The sequence below is a fragment of the Acomys russatus genome, chromosome 8, assembly GCF_903995435.1.
Source record: "Acomys russatus chromosome 8, mAcoRus1.1, whole genome shotgun sequence".
NCBI lineage: Eukaryota > Metazoa > Chordata > Mammalia > Rodentia > Muridae > Acomys > Acomys russatus.
This window is the reverse complement of record NC_067144.1, coordinates 66,639,179-66,659,806: the sequence shown is the minus strand read 5'-3', so window position 1 is coordinate 66,659,806 and position 20,628 is coordinate 66,639,179. Positions and strand designations below refer to the sequence as shown.

At 39.7% G+C, this 20,628-nt stretch overlaps 1 protein-coding gene across 7 annotated transcripts in view; it reads left to right on the top strand.

Moving 5' to 3' along the window:
- Positions 1-20,628, top strand: part of Grik1 (glutamate ionotropic receptor kainate type subunit 1) — a 370,429-nt gene that overhangs the window by 345,798 nt on the left and 4,003 nt on the right. For 4 of the 7 annotated variants that reach the window (XM_051150186.1, XM_051150183.1, XM_051150184.1 and 1 more), the window contains one exon: positions 7,180-7,430. The exons of 1 other annotated variant lie outside the window; for it this stretch is intronic. In XM_051150186.1, coding sequence (XP_051006143.1) covers positions 7,180-7,430 — 251 coding nt within the window. Of the gene's footprint in view, positions 1-7,179; positions 7,431-8,721; positions 8,933-20,628 lie in introns of those variants that run through there. 2 more of the 7 variants (XM_051150187.1, XM_051150188.1) reach the window with 2 other exon arrangements.

The following is a 20,628-nucleotide window of genomic DNA, read 5'->3' as shown; positions in this document are numbered from 1 at the left end:
TGAACAATCTGGGATTCCTAACCATGCTTGTGAAGATCTGTAATAGAAGACTGGCTCCATTTTCTGGTCTCTCTCTCTCTCTCTCTCTCTCTCTCTCTCTCTCTCTCTCTCTCTCTCTCTCTCTCTCTCTCTCTCTCTCTCTCTCTCTCTGTGTGTGTGTGTGTGTGTGTGTGTGTGTGTGTGTGTGTGTGTGTGTGTCTGTGTCTGTCTCTGTCTCTGTCTGTCTCTCTATCTCTGTCTCTCTGTCTCTGTCTCTCTCTCTCTCTTTTTCTTCTTCCTCCTCTTCCATGTGTGTCTCCCCTCAAGTTCACCACCTCTTCTTCTTTCACCATTGCTATTAAATATACACATAAATAAGGAAACATAAACATGGCCTGTTGAGCACATTCAGTTTTACTGGCATGTATGTTTCTAGGATTGGATTACTGTGTTACAAATGGGAGCTCATCCCTGGGGTAAAGTAATTTCCCCTCTCCAAGCCATTGTTAATTGCTTGCAGCACTTAACCTAAAGGGAAATCCACCAAATGTCCACCTCTACACTGGAGTATCACACTGGTGCTGGAGCTTTTCCAGTCTTGTTCCGGCAGACATTTTTGGGACTTCAGAGGTGCAGCTTTCTTATCATAAATAGATGGCACACATTTACAGCAGAAATCTTTGTCCTGTGGCTCCTACAATCTCCGCTCCCTGTCTTCACAATGTTTCCTGAGACTTGCGTGCACAAGTTGTATTGTAAATCTATCAGTTAGGGATGACACATACCATGGATGCCAGAGTGATTTGTTCTCTGCATTTTTGACTAGCTATTGTTAATAGCCTTACTTCCACTTTGTCCCCAGAAAGAGCCACCAACCCAACGTTTGTAGATTTGTTAGAAGCCTCTTCTTGTAGCTGCTTTGAGCTGAGCAGGGACAAAGAAGTGGTCCGACCCATTATCCATTTCTGAGAATGCCATGACAAAACAAACAAACAAACATAAAATAAATAAAACCTACATAAGAGTGGTTTAAAAAAAAAAGAGTGGGTTGGGTAGAGGATACTTGTTGCCTGGTCTAAATTGCTTACTGGAAGCAGAGTTATGTCTGGCAGGGCTTAAAATCTTATAGAATCATCTTCAAACAGTGAAACTCCAGAAGATTCAAACTTGATGAGCAAGTTAGAATTCGGAGACTAAATGGAAAATGTAAGCATGTGGCTACAAGAGGTCCCAGAAAGGTATGCAATCAAGAAAAGCAAGACCAGCCACTGCTTTTAAAATCTCACAAGTTAAGCAAGCCCTCCTTGGGACAGCGGCTCCTGAAAATCACTGTTGTGATGGATAATACTTCGACTTCATTGAACTTGTCTGCATTTGTTACATAAAACAGCCTCTACCTTCAGCACCCATAACAGAGGTTCCATCTTACACAGTAATCAGCAAACTCAGGGCTCAGCACAGCTGTTGCATGTGAAAATAAGTATTGCAATACTATTTTTAAAGCTTTGGGCCAGTTTATCTATTTGATTAGTGAGGTTTATGAATAGTCTTTGGGCAGTGTTCTGGTTTCATTTCTGTTGCTGAAACAATAAAATACACTGACGAAAAGCAACTTAGGGCAAAGAGGGGCTTGTCCCAATTACTATGCCATGCTACGGTCCATGCTTACCGGGTAATCACAGTACTGATAGCTGGAGGCACCTAGTCACATCCACATTCAAGAGCAGAGAGGGGTGAATGCAGACATGTTTACTTGCTTGCTTGTGTTCGCCTGGGTTTCTTCCTTCTTAATACAGTTAAAGGCCCCTGCTTAGGGATGATGCTGCTGACAGTGGTCTGGGTCTTCCCATAGCATTGACTTAATTATGACAACACTCCCCCGCAGATATGCCCACAGAACAACCCAATGTATGTAACCCCTCACTGTGCATCCCTTCCTGGGTGATTCCAGGTAATGTCAAGTTAAGAATTAAGCCAACCTATAGACAAAATGAAGCAGAAACAGAAACTGAGCAATAAGCTAGTCACACACACACACACACAGAGAGAGAGAGAAAGGTGAAAGCCTATTGTGTTATGGAGACACATGAGGAAAGAGATAATCAAGATAGAAGATATATTTAGATGTGGTCAATTGGTGTACAGGTGCCCAGTGATGACCTAGGTGTCCTCTTTAATCAGGTAAAGCTTCCTACTTGACTGACTACCTTTGTGTGTTTTTAGAAATACCAGGTGTCCTGGCAGAACAGGGTCAGAATGACAGTACTTACGGTACTACTAAATTTGGCATATAATATGAATCGTTTACTCTTTGGTTATACTTTCCCACTGCATGTTTAGACCATGTAGATGGTAACAAATGAACCCCTTTTTTGTTGTGGTCTGTTAAGCTTCCTTATGGGGTTCTGTTAGCAATATAGGAAGAGCATGTTGGCTCCTTTAGTTTTCTTCTACCAGGAATGTCATGTACCAGGATAGGACAAGGTCGTGCTGGCCACGCTGCTTCCTTAGGAGGCACTAGAGCTTGTCTTGGACTGACCTTTCTCTTCAAAGGGCGCAAAGTGGCTAGACTTCAACTTGTGGGAGTCTCCATGGCCTCTCTGATCAAGAGCTTAGGCGACCTACCAAAATGCAGGACCCTTTTAGAGGTGTTGCAACAAAGTATTTTCTTTCCTTCTATCCCATTTATCCTTGTGATCATTACTATTTTTGTCAGTGTGACACAAGCTAAGGTCACCTTAGAAAATGGAACCTCAATTAAGAAGATGCCTTTATCAGACTAGCCTATAGGTAAGACTGAAGGGCATTTTCCTGATTAATTATTGGTGTGGGAGGGTGCAGGCCACTGTGAGTGGTACCACACCCCTAGACTGGTGGTCCTGAGTGGCACGAGAAATCAGGCTGAGCAAGCCCTGGCGAGCAAACCAGTAAACAGTGCCCTTCGACGGAAGCATTTCCTGCTTCCAAGTACCTACTTCCTTCCGTGATGGGCTTTAAATTGTAAGATTAAGTAAACCACTTCCTTCCTTGCCAAGTTGTTTTTGGTTGTGATGTTTATCATAACAATAGAAACCTAGGTAAGACAGCCTTTATTGGATCTGACATCCGAGCATGAGCAAGGTTGTTGAAAACCCAGAAAATGCACTTCACCAGGTTTGAAGAATGACTAGCCCTTTAAAGCTTAGCTGCTATAACACTCAAGTTCTGACTTAATTATTAAGAGTCAGTTTCCTCAGTAGTGAAAATTTTTGCAGAAAATGTAATTATCTTGATACGATATAAAGTATCTTGAGTCAGTTTTTAAAATATTATAACTAGCAGATCAGTACTGATATCTTAATGAAAATCCAGAAAGCAGTATTTGAAATTTAAAAAAGAAAAGGTAAAGTATTTTAAATGTAGAATAATAATGATAATATAGGCCAATGTATTATCAGTTTGGGAGATGTTTAAATTTTCTTATCAACTTAAAATCACTAATTTCTTCTATTTAAGTCTAATGTGTTTAAGTGAATATGGGCTAGGTTTACATATATTTACTAATTTTAGGCCAATTTGAATCAAAATCCTTTCAAGGAATTTGTCATGTAACATGTATTAAAGGTGGCACACAGAACCATATATGCAGCATAAATATCACATCATAGACACAAGCTTACAGCTGGACTCATAGACAAGATGACATGGAGACAATTATAAACAATTAGGAGCACACTTTCGAGAACTGAGTTGTAATCTGAATAAATTAATAAAAAAAAACTTCCAAGAATCTCAAAAGTCATGTGACACAACAACAAGGAGAAATTGTATCCCAAAGACACAGAGTGTAACCAATGAGAGCATCCGAGTTATATGAGAGATCAACAGTAAAGCTTACTTTGCAGACTCAAAGAAGAAAACTAGCTAGTGTCTCCGGGAAAGAGCAGGCAGAGAGCTAGCGCTGGGTGGCCTTTTAATTCCAATGACTTCTCTGATGGGTATGCCCATGTTCCTGGCAGTTCTTCTACAAGTGAGGATCTCTTACATCATTCACCCAGCATGCCCTTCAGGAGGCTCATAACGAACATTAGGCAATAACCAGCTGGACACAATGGAGCTCTTGGGCCTTAAAACAATGTCCTGTCTCCCTAACCCAGTTTGGTCATCTCATTTGAGATGATATGCATGAGAGAAATTGAGCAAACTTTCTTTATGTTTCCTCATAGTTGGTTCAGTAAAGAAAGGATAAGTTGGGGGTGGGGGGAACCCACCAGGAATGGATGTCTTTGTCTTAATCTTTGCAGAATTGATTGTGACACTGTGTCTTCCTGAGTAACAGCTAGAATTTCTTATCTCAGCCACCTTTAAACCAGATTATCTTACACTGAACCTTTCTCATTCCATCTTCTACCAGATAACCCCACCCTATCTCTTTAGCATCCCTCCATAATACCAAATTTTCTGAGCTATAGAAAGGGTGGAAAATAAGAATGTATATTACTCTGAGAGCAACTGCATAAGCACGTACAAATTTTGATTGGCATTCCTTTTAGAGAGTGGAATACTTATAGGTTGACGATTCAGCTCAGTGGTAGAGTGCTCGCCCTACTTGCAAGTGCGGGACCCTGGGTTTGGTCCTTAGCCCTGAAAAGATTTTAAAAGAATAGATACTTGAAATCTAAAATTTCTGACAGTGTGGTGGTGGTATGAGGCAGGAATCCTGGGAGCTGATCCTTTCTACAGGTCTGCTGAATAAATGCAGCACTGCTTTCTGCCCTCCTGTGAATGAGGCAGCCTCTGTGATGAGTCTGTCTACAGTTACACTTCATGGTATCTATTACATGGGAGGACCTACATGTGTTCACTCAGTCTCTTTTGCCAACTTTACCTATAACAAATTCTAATGCTAAAGAGCCTCCATCTCCTCTTCCTAGATAAAAAGACAAATACTCCAGGAGTTTTTCACAGTGGTGATAAACCTGTCATGCTTTTAAAGCAAAAACAATGAGGGAATAATTGGAACAGATGGTAGGCTTCAGAGTGAACTCATCCACAGGGAATACAGCTGCTGGAAACATTTGAGAGATGTTTCTTTTATGATGAATTTATTCTTCAGAAAAGATCAGTTGCTATTCAGGAAGATTCATGTGTACACATACTCTTTTTTTTTTTTTTTTTTTTTTTTAATGACTTGCAAGAAGTCACTTCTGATGTCAATCAGACCTTGTAAGCTAAAAGATATGCAGATGTGAAAAGGTCTCCGGCATGTCTAGTCTTGCCCTGAGTCCCCAGAGGCTCCCTGATTCTCTCCCATAATAGAAGGTTGGCGACGTTGGCTCAGCCACAAGCTAAAATTGAAAACTGCTGCTTCAAGACTCTCAGGACAGAGGATCTAGAAATGCGTCTCCTGGGGAATTTAAAATAAAACTTCAAGAGAATGAGAGCAGTTAAGATCTAAACAGGTTACTGGAAGGCTGGAAAATACCTCCCTTAGAGACTAACATTAAGCAGAGATTGGCTCTCCATCTGTCTGTAATGTGTTAGGTCTTGTGCAGCCTGAAGGCGGGAGGAGAGTGGCAGCGAGCATTTATTGAGCACCCACTGTGTGAATCACTATGACTACTGTGCAGCCATGGCGAGGAGGGCTGTCCTCATGCTCCTCAAAGCACGCCCCTGTACCTTAAAGCAAAGGACTCCAGGTTCTCTCATTTGCTTGCACACTCTGAGGATATTAATGCCGCTAATTTTTGCCTCTACGCATTTTTCTGGGGAAGTTTAAGCAAATAGCTGATACCTTTTATTTTGTTTTCAAAAATCCATTTTGTCACCCAAAAAATCCATACTCTGAATCGACAAGCTGTAATCTCCCTCAAAAACACTCCACTCTCCTTTAAGGCAGATTTTGAGTGTTGGCAATTATTTTTTTTAAATCTTATGAGGAAATAAATGATAAATGACAAAATATTGGACCTGACTTATTGATCTTAGGCTATGACATGGGACATAAGTCATCTGTGAGGACAGGAGGACAGGCAGCCAGGAGCTTTCACAGAACTAGCACTGAGACAGAAGATATCAGGAGAACTGACTCTGACTCTCGGTTCTTAAACATATCTTCAGATTGTGAATGTCTTTAAACCTATTTAACAAATGGTCTTGACTTTATTATTCTTAAGATTTTTGCCTTTTCTTTAAGATAGTTGACTTTTCAATTTGCCTCCACCAGGAATGGCTTTAAATTTTGTAAACAAAAGGAGCTTTCTACTATTGAGGAGAGAGATGCTATCCAAAATGTTGCTATCCTAGGAACTAACTGAGTGGAGGAATCCTGCTATATCTCTTTTCCATTGATTAACATATGAATTCAGAATTAAGATACTATGTCTATGTGTACGTGTTGGCACTTTCCAACCCCTCATAAATTAAAGTTTTAGTGGTCTTAGCAGAAGACGAGACCAAAAAGTGACCACGTTCTTGCCACAGAATATTATAGTACCTCAGAATTATTTAAAACATACTTTATCTTAACTGGTGCATGAATCATTATGGATGAAGCACTGTAAACATCTGAAAATGTTAATGTCCCACACAATGAAAATTCCTTGATTGTCATAGCTTTAACTCAGGGTTAAAACAGAGGATCTGCTCTGTGCAGTGACCCTGGAGCCCAGACTCCTTCTACTCTGTGGCTCTTCCATCACTACTGACTTGAAAGTGTTTCCTCATTCCAGTGTATTATGGGAAAGAGAGCAAGCAGAGCATGTTGGGAAGATTTATAACCCAAGACCAGAAATGTCATCCATCATTTTAGGGCCCCCCCTTGGATAGAAACGTGGCCATAACTGAACTCTAATGGAGATAGGGGAAACAGAAGAAAGAAGGGCCAAACTCAGCCACAATAAGAGATCACTTAGAGGCCAGAAAAAGGTAGGATCTAAACTATAAATCCCTTGACACGTGAAAAGATTGGTGAAGAATGTCATAGAACGCCTACTTACGGTTTCTTTATTTGGAATGAGAAACCACAACTTGTCTCTGCTCCCTTTGCTTACCAGTTAGAGCCTTCAAGACATAAGATTGGGCACTCCCACCTCGGTCTGTTATAATTTGTTCATCGGGGTTTCACAGCACATCTAGAGTATTTATCACTAAGATGGTGAAATGTCTTGATATCTTCTTATCCCTATGGTGAACAACATCCAAATCACCCCCATCTTTCAGGCTCTCCTTACCGGGATAAAATTACAATTGCCATTCTTCAACTACAAGAGGAAGGGAAACTGCACATGATGAAGGAGAAGTGGTGGCGGGGGAATGGCTGCCCCGAAGAAGACAGTAAAGAAGCCAGTGCTCTGGGAGTGGAAAACATTGGGGGCATCTTCATTGTTCTGGCCGCGGGACTCGTCCTTTCCGTGTTCGTAGCCATTGGAGAATTTATATACAAATCACGGAAGAGCAATGATATTGAGCAGGTGAGTCGTCTCTTTCTAAGGCAGGGTAGTTGTCACTTTGAACCTGTTGTCTTAAATGTGAGAACGTTAAGGACACTGTCCCTCTTTGTAACAGTCTATTGAATTAGACGCCCAGAAGAGCCATTTCTGAGTTAGAGCAAAGAGCACTGAATCCCTGCCAGGTGCTGCCAGCACTGCAGCTCTATCGTTTGTTAATGAGAAGAAGGAAAAGTCTTGTACACGAAATCCAATTAGCACTATTTGGAATGACAGTGCAGAAATTACAAACTCAGTTAATTTCTTCAACAGTTATTTGCTCTTAATATAGAAACTATAGAAAAGGCAAGGCGGGGCATAAGTCCAAAATTACAGAAGACACTTGTGAGAACTGTTACCAGCCCTTTAGTATACATTCTGAGCATGGGTACTCCTGCAAAACAATTTCTATAAAAATACAAAGCAGTATTTTTAAACTGGGCACTTACTTACATTGAGATATAATATGTGAAAGGTAATTTGTGTAATTTTTGCTATGAGTATGATAAGCAACACAAAATGACAATAAAATGTATTTGAAACTTTATATTTTAAAATTGCATCTAGGATGATGGCCAATTTCAATAGTCAAGCCATTTGTACCTATTTTAGTTTTAAAGGTGTTCATGCCTGGAACGTAGATGCTTTGCGGGGAAAACCCACAATTGACTGTGATTTAAGATAATTCCTTACTAAGATAAATAAAATACAGAGCTCTAGGACATTGTAGTATATGACCCACTAGCTTAATTTAAAGATACCATTAGAATCTCAAAGCTAAGCGCCATTAGCTCTCCTACCAATATCTGTTAATAATTTTCAACATGCGGCTTCCCATGTTCATTTTGCACAGACTCCTGCAAATCATACACTGGTTTTGATTAATAACCAGATAGTAGAACCACTTTCTTTCCGTGCAAGCTATGTTTTGAGTGCCCAACATGGGGTATGGCCCATTATAACCTTGTTTCTTTGTGGAAACCCTCCCCAGACATAGAAAGCAACTGTGAGAATATGAAATGCCCCTGTCCTGGTCCTCATTGTAGAAAACTGTCTTTAATTAACAGGAGAATGGACTGATCTGCTTTAACTGTCGATTTGCTCTTGAGGTGTCTTGTTTTATGCTACTAATTTGAAAAATAAACGCTTGTATATATTATGCTTTAATGTGCTACTTCATAACTGCTGGCTTCATTTGATTTAATTTTTCATTCAGACATTCATTCTTGCTTTTTGTTTATTCACTTTAATTTTTTCCATTTCTTTTGCATGCAAGGCTTTTTGTTTCTTTTATGGACTGCAGTGTAAGCAAACCCATCCGACCAACTCCACTTCTGGGACTACTTTATCTACAGATGTAGAATGTGGCAAACTATTACGAGAGGAAAAGGGGATTCGGACACAGTCCTCAGTCCACACTGTGTAGTGGAGTTTTTAAAGAGGTGTTTCAAGGAGAATTGCTTGTAATGAGTGTTGTTTGTACCTGCAACTACTAAGCATAAGTAGCAGTCAAGCCCGTTCTCTTTAGATTAGCAAAATGTACCCACATTTCTCCAGGCACCCAGGTCAGGGCTCTGGAACAGATGAGAACTATATTTTTTAGAGGAATATAGACTCATGGATGTATGTATATAGTAGAAATGATTCTGTCCAAAATTGTCATCTTGTGCTTTTTTATGCATTAAAAATAAATGACCCTTTCTTCATAAACAAAAATTGAGACACACAACAGGGCAAGGCATGGAAAATGCCAATTCTCTGCTTTTATCTTTCTCTGCTTTGTGAATTTTCCTCCCTTCTCTTTACCTTTTCCTGTCTTGAGTGTCCTCTAGATCTATATATATTTCAAATTTTTCTGTAGTCGTGTCTTTTTAATACATATACAAGTGACTCTGTAACACTGTTAATTTTTAATTAAATTGGTCCCAAGATTTTAAATGCATTATTTATCTAAAACCTCGAAGGTGTCTCTGCTCTTCAAAATTCAGGGAACCGTCTCTGAGAGAATAATGGTTGAACTTGAATGCAAAGGGGGATGTGAACCTCACTCAGGGATATGATGAAAAGTCAAAATTAATTTCTGGACAGAAACTCAGCAATATCAGGCTTTCAAACAGCAGGTAGCAACCCTGGGTAGGTGTTGAGCCACAAAGAACCTGATTTGCCTTCAAACCATATATTATTTCCTTGAAGAGCCACGCGGAGCCCTAACTATGAACTAATCCGTGCCATCTTCTGTTTGCTGCTTAGCCACACTCACTCTAGGCAATAATGAACATCTTCTGACACAACGTTATTGCGTTTCCTTCCCACTCACCTAAGATGATGGAGTTCTTGTTGAAGGCATCCTTTCTGAGCCTTGCCAAATTCACATACATTTTCCTGGACCCACCACCATTATTAATTCATTCTAACTGTGCTGTGCAGAAGGGCAAGGTGAAGAAAATAAACACCAGAGAGAATTTCCATATGCATTAGTTACAGATCTCTGTAGCTTTATTTTCTACATGCATTCAAAATGAATAATCCCCACACCAACTCAGTTTGGTGACATAGAAAGTCAATGGCATGCTTAATTCGGTGTGACGGAGAATCTCTGCTGTTTGCCCTGAGTTCATTTCCTCTTTTCATCTCCTCTCAATATGAGACCAGTTTGTTGGTCTTTCCTCTCTGCCAGGAGATTACCTCATGGCATATCAAGTGATCCCCTAGAATGCATCCCAGGGAAGGAAGGTTTTGGGATCTGGGCAATCGTGATACACATAACCTTCTTGCTTAGCTTCAAGTGGGTGCTAGGATTTTAGTCACAACCCTTTCTAATCAGCCTTACAGTTCCTCAGTAAAGTGTGATCAGAAAGCCTGACTGTTGCACTGGCTCCTTCTCGGGCCCATTCTTTAAATAAATGAACCCTTATGAAAACATCTGAAAAGCACCCCACTAATATTTTCTGTTATTAAAGCAGGAAAGGCTGCTGTGTATCTCTGATCAGAAGTCACATTTTCAGAACCAATAGAATCAGATTATCAGGCAGAATAAAGGCCATGTCACTCTTATCTTCACGACTTATTGATTCAATACACAGAATCCACAAACTACTTAAGTTTATTTCCCAAAATCTATTTAATATACCAAAGCAGCTAAAAAAAAATTTTTCTGAGTCATTGATGATACTGGAAGCTCAGATTGGCAATAACTAGCAAAACTTGCCTTTGTGCACAGACCATCCTTAATTTCGATTCAGAGATGAATAAGCAATTTGCTCCAAACGTTAACATTGGGAGGCCTTGGGATACCGCTCGGTTGGAGAAGGCTTACCTAGCATGCCTGGAGCCTGTATGGTGCTTCCCAGTCCCTGTAATGTATAAAGCTATATGTGGTGGCATAAGCCTGCAGTCCCAGCACTTAAGAAATGGAGGCAGGAAGACCAGAAATCCAAGATCAACATAAGCCTGGGCCACATAAGACCCTGTCTCAAAAGACAACAAATAAATAAATGGTATTTTGGTGTTGTTTAAGACTGTATGCTAACTCCAATATTTATGTAGCATTTTATGGTTTTCAAAATGTTTATACACACATTACATTTGATCCTTGCAGCAATTTATGTTCAGCTTTATTATAAGAAACAGCAGATAGTATAGTCCAGAACCTTGAGTCATGACATTAAAGTCAAAAGAGAATTTTATAAATTATCCAAACTCAGGGTCAAGTGCAGCCATGTGTGCAGTCACTGTGGGTCAGTTACTGACGTGTCCTGGCTTCAATTTTCTAACATCTAACACTAGGACGGCATTTTCTAGAGTTCAAAGTTGCTTTGAAGAAGCATTTTTCAAAACAGGTGCCACTGGCAAGTGCTTAATGAAGTTTTTATACTTAAATAACCCAAAAGGTGGCACACTCAGCATTCCCTTATCACATGGTACTTTAGTATATTTAATATGTATCATAGCTGGAGAATTTCAAGCCTACCCAGTATGTTCAAGCCCTCAGGACACAGTGTCTTTTTTAAAAGTAACTGGCAAGACCAGGGTCACCCAGATGACACATTCTACATCTACCATGAGAATTAAATGAAATCATATCATGACATAGAAAATAAAACCACTTATAAAGTCTTGACGATAAATACTGGTCACCAAATATTTCATCCTAAAGAAAAATTAAATATTTCTCGCAGATCATATGAGAAGTAAGTTGGCATCTTCAAGCCAACCCAGGTTTAGAAAACGAGACTTGATAGTCTATGTCCATTTAGTAGGGGAGGAGGTCTCCCTCAGCCACAGACCTAGGGCAGGGGAATAGGGGGAAAGCGGGAGGGAGGGAGGAATGGGAGGATACAAGGGATGGGATAACAAAAAATTTTTAAAAAGAAAACTTGATTATGAAAATAGAGATTCAAACTCTGTCCAATCTTCCCCCCACGCAATAAGATGAATCGAAAAGTCACTGCACTCAAGAAACAGACCTGAGTCAGTAACATGAGGACATATAGTGGAAGCTCTGTTCCTTCTCCCCAGACATCATACTTTAGTGTGAAGTTAGGGCAAGTCAACTGTAATCATTTGACGTGTCCAGTTGATTCTAATAGTCAACAATGGTTAAGATTAAACAATCTAAGTACTAGTTTATATATGTAATTGGAAACAAATAAATCACGGCTTCTTATGAATTGACTCGAGCCAAAATACAGCCACTGATTCTGTAAAAGGTGACAAGTAGATGATAGGTAGGAGAGAGAGAGAGAGAGAGGCAGAGAGAGAGAGAGGAGAGAGAACACACACACACACACACACACACACACACACACACACACACACACACACATACACACACACACACACACACAGCATCTGGTATACAATGGACACTTTATGTGGAAACTCCAAAAAGAAATCTCATGTTTTTAAGACAGAAACTTCATGATATTCAATTGATAATCTCAACATTTGCTGGTACAACATAGACTTATCCCTACTAAAAATTATTGAGTAAGCAGTTTGTTGCTGCTTTGGGCCTTTGTGGGTTTATTTATACTTCTCTTCTTTTGTCCAACCTTCAGACAACCCATTCAGACAGCCATGGACATGGCTGCCAGGATCACATCGACCTCTACAGGGCCCATTGCATTTCAAGTGAAATTTAGAACAAAAACCATCAGACTGTATTTACATCATTAGTGCAGAGAATGTAGTGTAAATCACAATCATCTGGAGAAGAGATTTGCAGTCCAGTACTCATGCTCCATATGTCCACTTGGTGGACAAAGCCAGGAATCTTCATGGTTAATAAAGCCTGAAGAAAGAATATTTAAATTTAGTTGTATGCATTAGTTTCCATTAAGATTGCCTTGGCTGTAATACATTTTCTCTAAAATCAGGTCACACACATGAGTCTTGAACTATCTTGAATGCTAGGGGTTTTCTTAACAGTTTTTCTTACAGGAATTTATTTTGCAATAATCCACAGCACAGTTGTTTTACTTTACAGCACTTGGCAAACATGGGTTTTTATAAAAACTACCTTGAACATAGCAGTTTTGTCAAGTTAGATGGTAAACATGAATTTCTATAATACAGTAGCAGGTTGTGGGTTATATTTTTAAAGTTCTGCTTACAGTCAGGCAGAGAGGTGGGAAGGTGATTTAACAAAGGCATCAATAATAATAACAAAATTATGTTCATTTGTTTCTTCATACCTTTGTCAGTCACCTAGTCCAAAGAAGTAAAATAACAAAGCTTTATACTGTAGTTTGCTGTTTTATACTAAAATTATAAATTGAATTTTAACATTTTTGCATTTAACATGAAGATCAAAGTATTCCTATGATTATAAATGTATCCAAAGAAAATCACTTTAAATCCTCACTGTATTTGACAAATATTATATTTTATTCTTTATAAGCCACAATGCAATACGATAATTAATTCCAATTAATTTCCAAGCACCTGGTGCTTATATGACAAGGTTTGTTTACCAGTAAGCCTGAACATGTAAAAGCAAGAGGAAAGGATACACTCTTTCTGTACTGCTTTCTGTACACATGTATTGCAAATAGCACCATTAGTTAATCCCCTGCAGAGAGTAAAAGGCCCCTGCTTGCTGCTGACATTGTAGCTCACCTGAAGGAACCATCTAACTGTGTTTCTCACATCTATGGAATTGTATGTCCAGATGCACAGGAATTAAAAACATTTCAGCTTTCAAAATTCCTTCCATAGAAACTGGTAATACGGTCAAAAAATCCTTTTTGAAAATGCAAAGAATTTCTATTTACAAGTGGTGGAGCATGCTAGGAATAGCACGTCAACACCACAGTCGCACAGCTGCATGGTTTAACCCCCGCCAAACTTGAACTTCGTTGATGTTAGACTGAATTCAACTGATGCCTAAACTAGCTAGCAATGGGCATTGTCCTCGCAATGAATACACAGCAAAATAAAAACAAAGATCTGAGGAATGGAGTGAAGTTACTGTCGTTCCCACAATAATTAAGAGAGTTCAATAAACTTAACCAGAATTGTTTTTCTTCCCAATTTTTCAATTGAATGACATTTTCAATTTTACAATATTTAAATATAAAACAATCAGCTTGCCTGATCTGATTTTTGAGTCTTTTACAGCCACACGAGCTAAGACACTACTAAATCTGCCCAAGCCTGGCCTTTTCCATGTGCTTACAAGTGTCCGCAGCTCCATTATTTTTTCCTCTTTGGTCTGATGAGCTTATTTAACAAGGGATGCATAGCGGTGAGAAGAGTGCCTTTGCATAGAAACCCAGACACTACCATCAGAGAAATAAGGACACATTTAGTATTCATTCAGAAACTTCTTCCATGTTCAAATAATGCTGTCTTATAAACCCAACCCTAAAACTCCTGTGTGACTCAAAAGACAAAAGTCTTGAAAATTAAAACAGGTTGGTTTCTCCATATTGCTGCTAACAGACCATGTGCCTCTGAGCAAGTGAATTTGCTTCCCTCAACCTATAGAAGATTTAGAGGTTACCGTCTCACCCCAATGATTTTTAAACACACTAGAAAAAAAATGGAAGGGAAATAAAATAACAAAAGTGGAATGGAAAGAAAATCCTTCTCGTGTATGTGTTTTAAGGTGGCTGTGTGTGCCTGCTGAACACATTAAATTTTTAAGGCAATAAGCAGGATTACATTACCCTGCCAGTACTTCAAAGAAAGACCTCCTGTGGAGGGAGAAAAGAATTCAGACAACACAGCAGCAAGGGTGAGGAATGCCCACACAATCAAACATATGCAAATTGTTCCAAACAGTGATTTGTGATTACTGCAGAAGAGGGATTATTCTCAAGTTCGATGAACCTACATATTAAATACACACACACACACACACACACACACACACACACACACACACACACACGAGAGAGAGAGAGAGAGAGAGAGAGAGAGAGAGAGAGAGAGAGAGAGAGAGAGAGCATCAAGGAGGCATGTACCTAAAGTTCTTGGAAACATAGAATTGATTACATACAAATTGGTAAAGGAAAACAAACAGGACTTATTATATGGTAAGACACAAATCTTAAAGCAGAGCCTGTCTAAGAATGCTGGGAAAGATAAAGAAATAGATAGCATGCATGTTTTCCATTATCTCTCTCCCTTATCAGCTTTATCAAGTTAGAGAAGAAAGAAACTGGGCTTTTCAAATTTGTAACATGATGGGGCTCTTGGAATACATGATTTCTAACTTCAGGATCCAGATGTTTCATTGAATAAATCAATTGTCCCAATTCAAATAATCTGTAAGTAGCAAGAACCCAAACTCAGAGGCTGGAGCAACCCAGACTGTGCTGTTTTCCTATCTTTGCCTCCTTTACCCAACTTTTCCCCGCCGGAAAAGAGAGCACCGAGAGGAAGCTGCGAAGGCTTAGCTGCTACTTGGATTTCTAGAGACCATTGCAGAATCTACTCCCAGCTCAAGACAGGATGGAACAATGGAAATCTCAGAAAAGGTCCAAGGGAACGGGAAAAGAAACACCTTCATTAGTTTCACTAGGGAGAGCCCAGAAAGTGGTAAGGTTTGTAGAAATCTTCCATCTAACCGTCTCTAAAATGGCAGAGAAGCCATATTTAGGCAATGAGCCAATGGAGGACTTTGAAAAGTCTTTTTTAAACTCACACCAGAGACAATATACAAAAACATCCAAGCCCTTTCTAAAAAAAACAAACAAACAAAAAAAAAGAGGCTTGTAGAAGGGTTTAAAGAATCATCAATACAAGAGATGGGATAACAATTGAGATGTATTATAAATAAATTTATGTATATAAAGAATCATATCAGGTTGATTGAGGTTAAATGAAAAGACCCAGAAACCATTGAGAGAGCATTAGAATCATGGGAATCTCAGGTGACTTAGCAGAGATACAGCAATGTCCATGAACTAATAGATGTCACATCAGTGAAAGACAAAGAGACAGAAAGCAGTCAGAGAATAGTTGCTCCCAAGCCCTCTACACATCTCTCCTAATTCCAGTGGCCTTCAGAAAGAAAAGTTAAAGGGAGCGGAGAGGGGATAAAAAGAGTGGCCTGAGTTAGCTGATCCATTAACTAAAAAAATTAAAAATAAAAATAAAAATAAATAAATTGCCAAGCAAAAGTGGATTTCCTTGATCTGACAATATCTGATAGTGAATACAGAACCACCAAGCTGAGCTGAGTTCTGGGATTTTATTTAGTGGAACCATATAAAAATAAAATTTTTTTTAACATGTTCATTTATAGCTTAAGAAAATGCATGTCCACTACAGTGGATATAAGTTGGTGCTACACAATTGAGGACACCATGAATAAGCACTGTGCGCAATTAAAACCCTACTTCTAGATCGGTGATAGAGCTAGCCATCCTATGAAGAAGGAAGATGCTTTTGAAATTTATCTTTATGGCCCTCCCTCATCTATGGAAAGCTTAAAAAAAAACAATAAAAAAACAAAACAGGCCCTTCTCATGTAACAACCACCACAGTGTCACCTCAATCAGTGTGAGAAGCCAGAGAGAAGCCAAAGGCATGAGGAAGGGGCTGCGCTGTCCTTTCTGACAGTGACTCCAGACACAAGAAGGTTGCCGTGAGTGGCTTGTTTGAGAGCTCAAGTCCACAGCCCTGCAAGGAGAGCTGCTGACCTCCTTCAGGCCCACTGAGAAACTTCCTTTGCTTCCAGTGACAGGGCTGAAATAGGCTGCTTTGCATCCTTCCCTCTATACTCACCAGTAGCATGTGTTTCCTTTCTGGGACAAGAAAAGTTCTATTTTCCCTAAAGTGTCCTTCTGGGGCCATGGACTCAAGCATGGCAAGTCCTGAAAGGTAAGGGGCTCCTTCCCAATTATTCCTCATACCTAGGACAAGCTCCTCTTGTCCCATGGTTGACCTATACTCCTTAAAGCATACTTAAAACAACTGGATCTTCATAAACCATTCCTTGTTCTACTTGTGTGCTGGGCCCGTAAGGCTCAAAGCTGGCTTTCTAATGTCAAACTTCCACCATTCGGAGCACTTGTTCCTTTCCCCCCTTTTACAAACACACAGCTATTATAACCAATAGTTTTGAAGACTGGAGTACCTTGTAACAGTTCCACATGCCTTTATGAATGTAAATATCCAAATTCTCTCTCTCTCTGGACACCTAGCATCCCTACCTCCCGGACAATTCTTACAAAAGTTCTCATTACAACTTTAAAAGTGGGGTAAATGTTTGACTTTCAGAAAAATGGGTAAGGAACATATGAATTAATATCAAAATGCTGCACTGCCTTAGTGGTACCACACTTCTTAAAGGGTCCTGTTAGCCCCTAGTGTTAAAGCAGAGTGGGTTTACCTGCCCCCATCTACCCAAGTCATGGGTTTCATGGCCCTGAAAGGTAACCTATGTTTGAAATTTCTTTAAAACTTCAAATTCCATTTGGATTAAGTATGCTGTTCCACAATGTATTTGTTATGGTAGAAAATATGTTTCTAATGTCAACCGTTAGATAAAGATAAACCAGAAAGAATGGGTATCACATTCCGCAGGCTGTTGGGTGGTCCTGTGTGCACTGCAGATTCGTGTTTACAGTGTGATAGCCTGGACAGAAAAGCTGGAAATCTTAGGGATCAAATTCCTGCAGATGGGGATCCTTAAATGTAGGATCTGAGAAGCCAGTGCTTCTGGTTCCAGATCCTGGAAAAGGAGGAAAGTGTGAAAAAGGTGAAAAGAGAGGACCTGGTGGCTGTGAAACGTAATGTTAGAGGAATAGGGAAACAAAATACTGGTTAAGTGTATGGGCCACGGGAAGAAAAGACCAGAGCTTTAGATTAATTACCTGTGAGGGGCCAATTCAAAAGAGCATCAAAGGTCCAGAAAAAATGGTCTAGACACAGTTGTCTAGGTTCAGAGACAGGGTCAGGGTTGGTAGCCAAGCTGTGAAATGGCTTTTCAGTGCCTGCACATCCTCCATCCCAGGATTCTCGGCACAGATGAGAATCAGCTCCCTCACCGACTCTCAGGCATAAGTCAATACGTCAACACTGGAAAGTCAGAATATGATCAACATTCAGCCTCTCTGATGCCAGGATGGGTACAGGAGAGGTAACCCCTGGGTTCTGAATGAACTCAGAGAAATAATAATGTCAAGGCAATGTCAAGTGTTATGGAACAAAAGAACCTTACACAAGACAGCGTGTAGGTAACTACTGCAAGAATGCCTTACAAGTCTTCCTTTGCCGTGTCGGGGCAGGGCGGGCGGGGGGCAGGTTTGTTCTGTGCTCTGAGATCAGTGGTCCTATGGCAAAATAAAGCCTTGGGACAAGTAGGTGACCATTCCTCCCAAAGCCTCACGGCACGACACATGTATTGAATTTGTTCGGCTCCAGTTCTTTTAAAGATTTTCTGTCTTTAAGCCCACACCATATTGAACATTCTAGGTTTGCTGGCCAGCAGATTTTGCACGGTGGCACACGCCTTTAATCCCTGCACTCGGGAGACAGAGGCAGGCATATCGCTGTGAGTTTGAGGCCCGCCTGGTCTACAAAGTGAGTCCAGGACAGCCAAGGCTACACAGAGAAACCCTGTCTCGAAAAACTTAAATAGATAGATAAATAAATAAATATCCAATTGAGACTGACTTTAGGGAACTGGCATAGTTGGACCACACCATGACAAAGCTACTACAATTAACAACAATCCCACTGCTTCTCGTAAATCTACTTCTCTTTTATTTCAAATCTTATTGAAAAGATGTTTCAAAAAAAAAAAGTCTGCTATCCTTCCTCTGAATGCCACCAGGTCTCCCAATCCAGGAGACTTGGTCAAATATGGAAGGAGGTCTCCCTCAGTCACAGTCATAGGGAAGGGGAGTAAAGGGAAAATGGGAGGGAGGGAGGAATGGGAGGATACAAGGGATGGGATAATAATTGAGATGTAATAAGAATAAATTAATAAAATATATTAAAAAAATAAAAAAGAGAAGTAAAAAAATGTCAAATACGGTGAATAATTTTACATTTAGAAAATAACAATATTACTAGCATCTGTCTTATCACTGTTTACCATGAATATTTATTAACAATGTCAGTGTCACAGAGCATTTCATGTATTTGAACTAATAAGAAAAAAACTATACCAACATAAGAAGTTACTATATTACTGGCTAGGCTTCCTGTGTTAGTGGCCAAAGCTCCTTTAAAAAGTTGTTGGGGAAAAAAATCATAAAGTTATGAACATCAAAGTAGTTTCCCTAAACATTTGTCTAAATATACAAATAAAACAAAACATCTAAATGTGTAGACGCTAAGTTTATAAGAAAGTAGGCGTTAACAATCTATGCTGATTGATAACCAATAGAAGTCTATCTGAGTAAAACCTAGGTCCCAATATACTGTAAACTCATATCACATTTTAATACTGAAATTTCCTTGGCACTTTAGGGGGGAAAGTCTCTTCTAGACCATTTTTGTTTGAGGTTTTTTTGTTTTTGTTGTTGTTGTTGTTGTTGTTGTTGTTGTTGTTTTGTTTTTTGGTTTTTTTTTGTTTTTTTACATAGTTTATTTGAGGAGGAAAACAACATGAACATTGAAAAATGCTCTGTGTCATACAGTACTGGGTATTGGACATAGAGCTTCCTGCTAGCTCTCTACCAATGAGGTACAGCCTGAGTGCTAATCCCACCCCTCCCAGGCCAACATCTACTGTATGATTAAAGGACTAGGGAGAGACTTATGCATTCAGGCTCACACTAGCACCATGAAATCAAACATCTGGGGATAGTTTTTAAAAAGGCACCATGAAGTCAGCAACTATAAAAAGAAATCCTCCAATAGGGAATGTAAGAGAAAGAAGGAAGGCAAGAAAGAGAAGGCAGGGGTACGGGAGAAATGCTCAGAGCAGAAGCAAGGAAGAGGAGTGACTCACTCTGAAAATCAAAGTCCCCAAGCATGTCTTTCCCCCTTTGAAAGCCGAGAGAGCTGCAGCTCAAGATGAACGTCTGTTTGGGTCTAAACTGGAATAATTTGTTGCTCAGTTCCCATTTCTTCTAAAAGAGAAGCCTCTCTCTTTTTTCCCCTTGCCCGCCCCCATCTCGCTTTCTCTTTAAACACTGTCAAGAACAGCACAAATGACAACATAATTTTATTACAAGTTCATGTACAAATGAATTTTCCTACAGCCTTTCTGTCACAGAAATGTGCCTCAAACTCACAGAGATCTGCCTGCCTCTACCTCCCCAGTGCTGGAATTAAAGGCGTGCACCACCACGTCCGGCTCCATAGTGTGGTCCTAAATGACAAGAGACTGTGCTCAGCTTGCACACCTGTCCTGTGTTTAAGCACTTATTCTTCCTTCAACACAGTTTGCAGTTCTATTTCTTACATCATCACTGAGACATGTTATGAACTAGAAAAGAATAGTGATAATAGATACTAAATTTTCTTGCTTAAATAAGAACAGGATCTATTTTAACTAAAACACACTCTAAACAACTGAAAAAAAATGTTTCGTGGAAGGGCATACAATGCTTTGCCTCAAAGAAGCATCCTCTGTCATTGTGTCCTTCTCTCTGAATCACAAAGTAGCCTGTAACTGCCAGAGTTGAATATCTTCACTGCGGCGACACAATGTTATTGTAAGAAACCTATTTACAATGTGGCATTATATTCCCTCTCTCTCTCTCAAACACACACA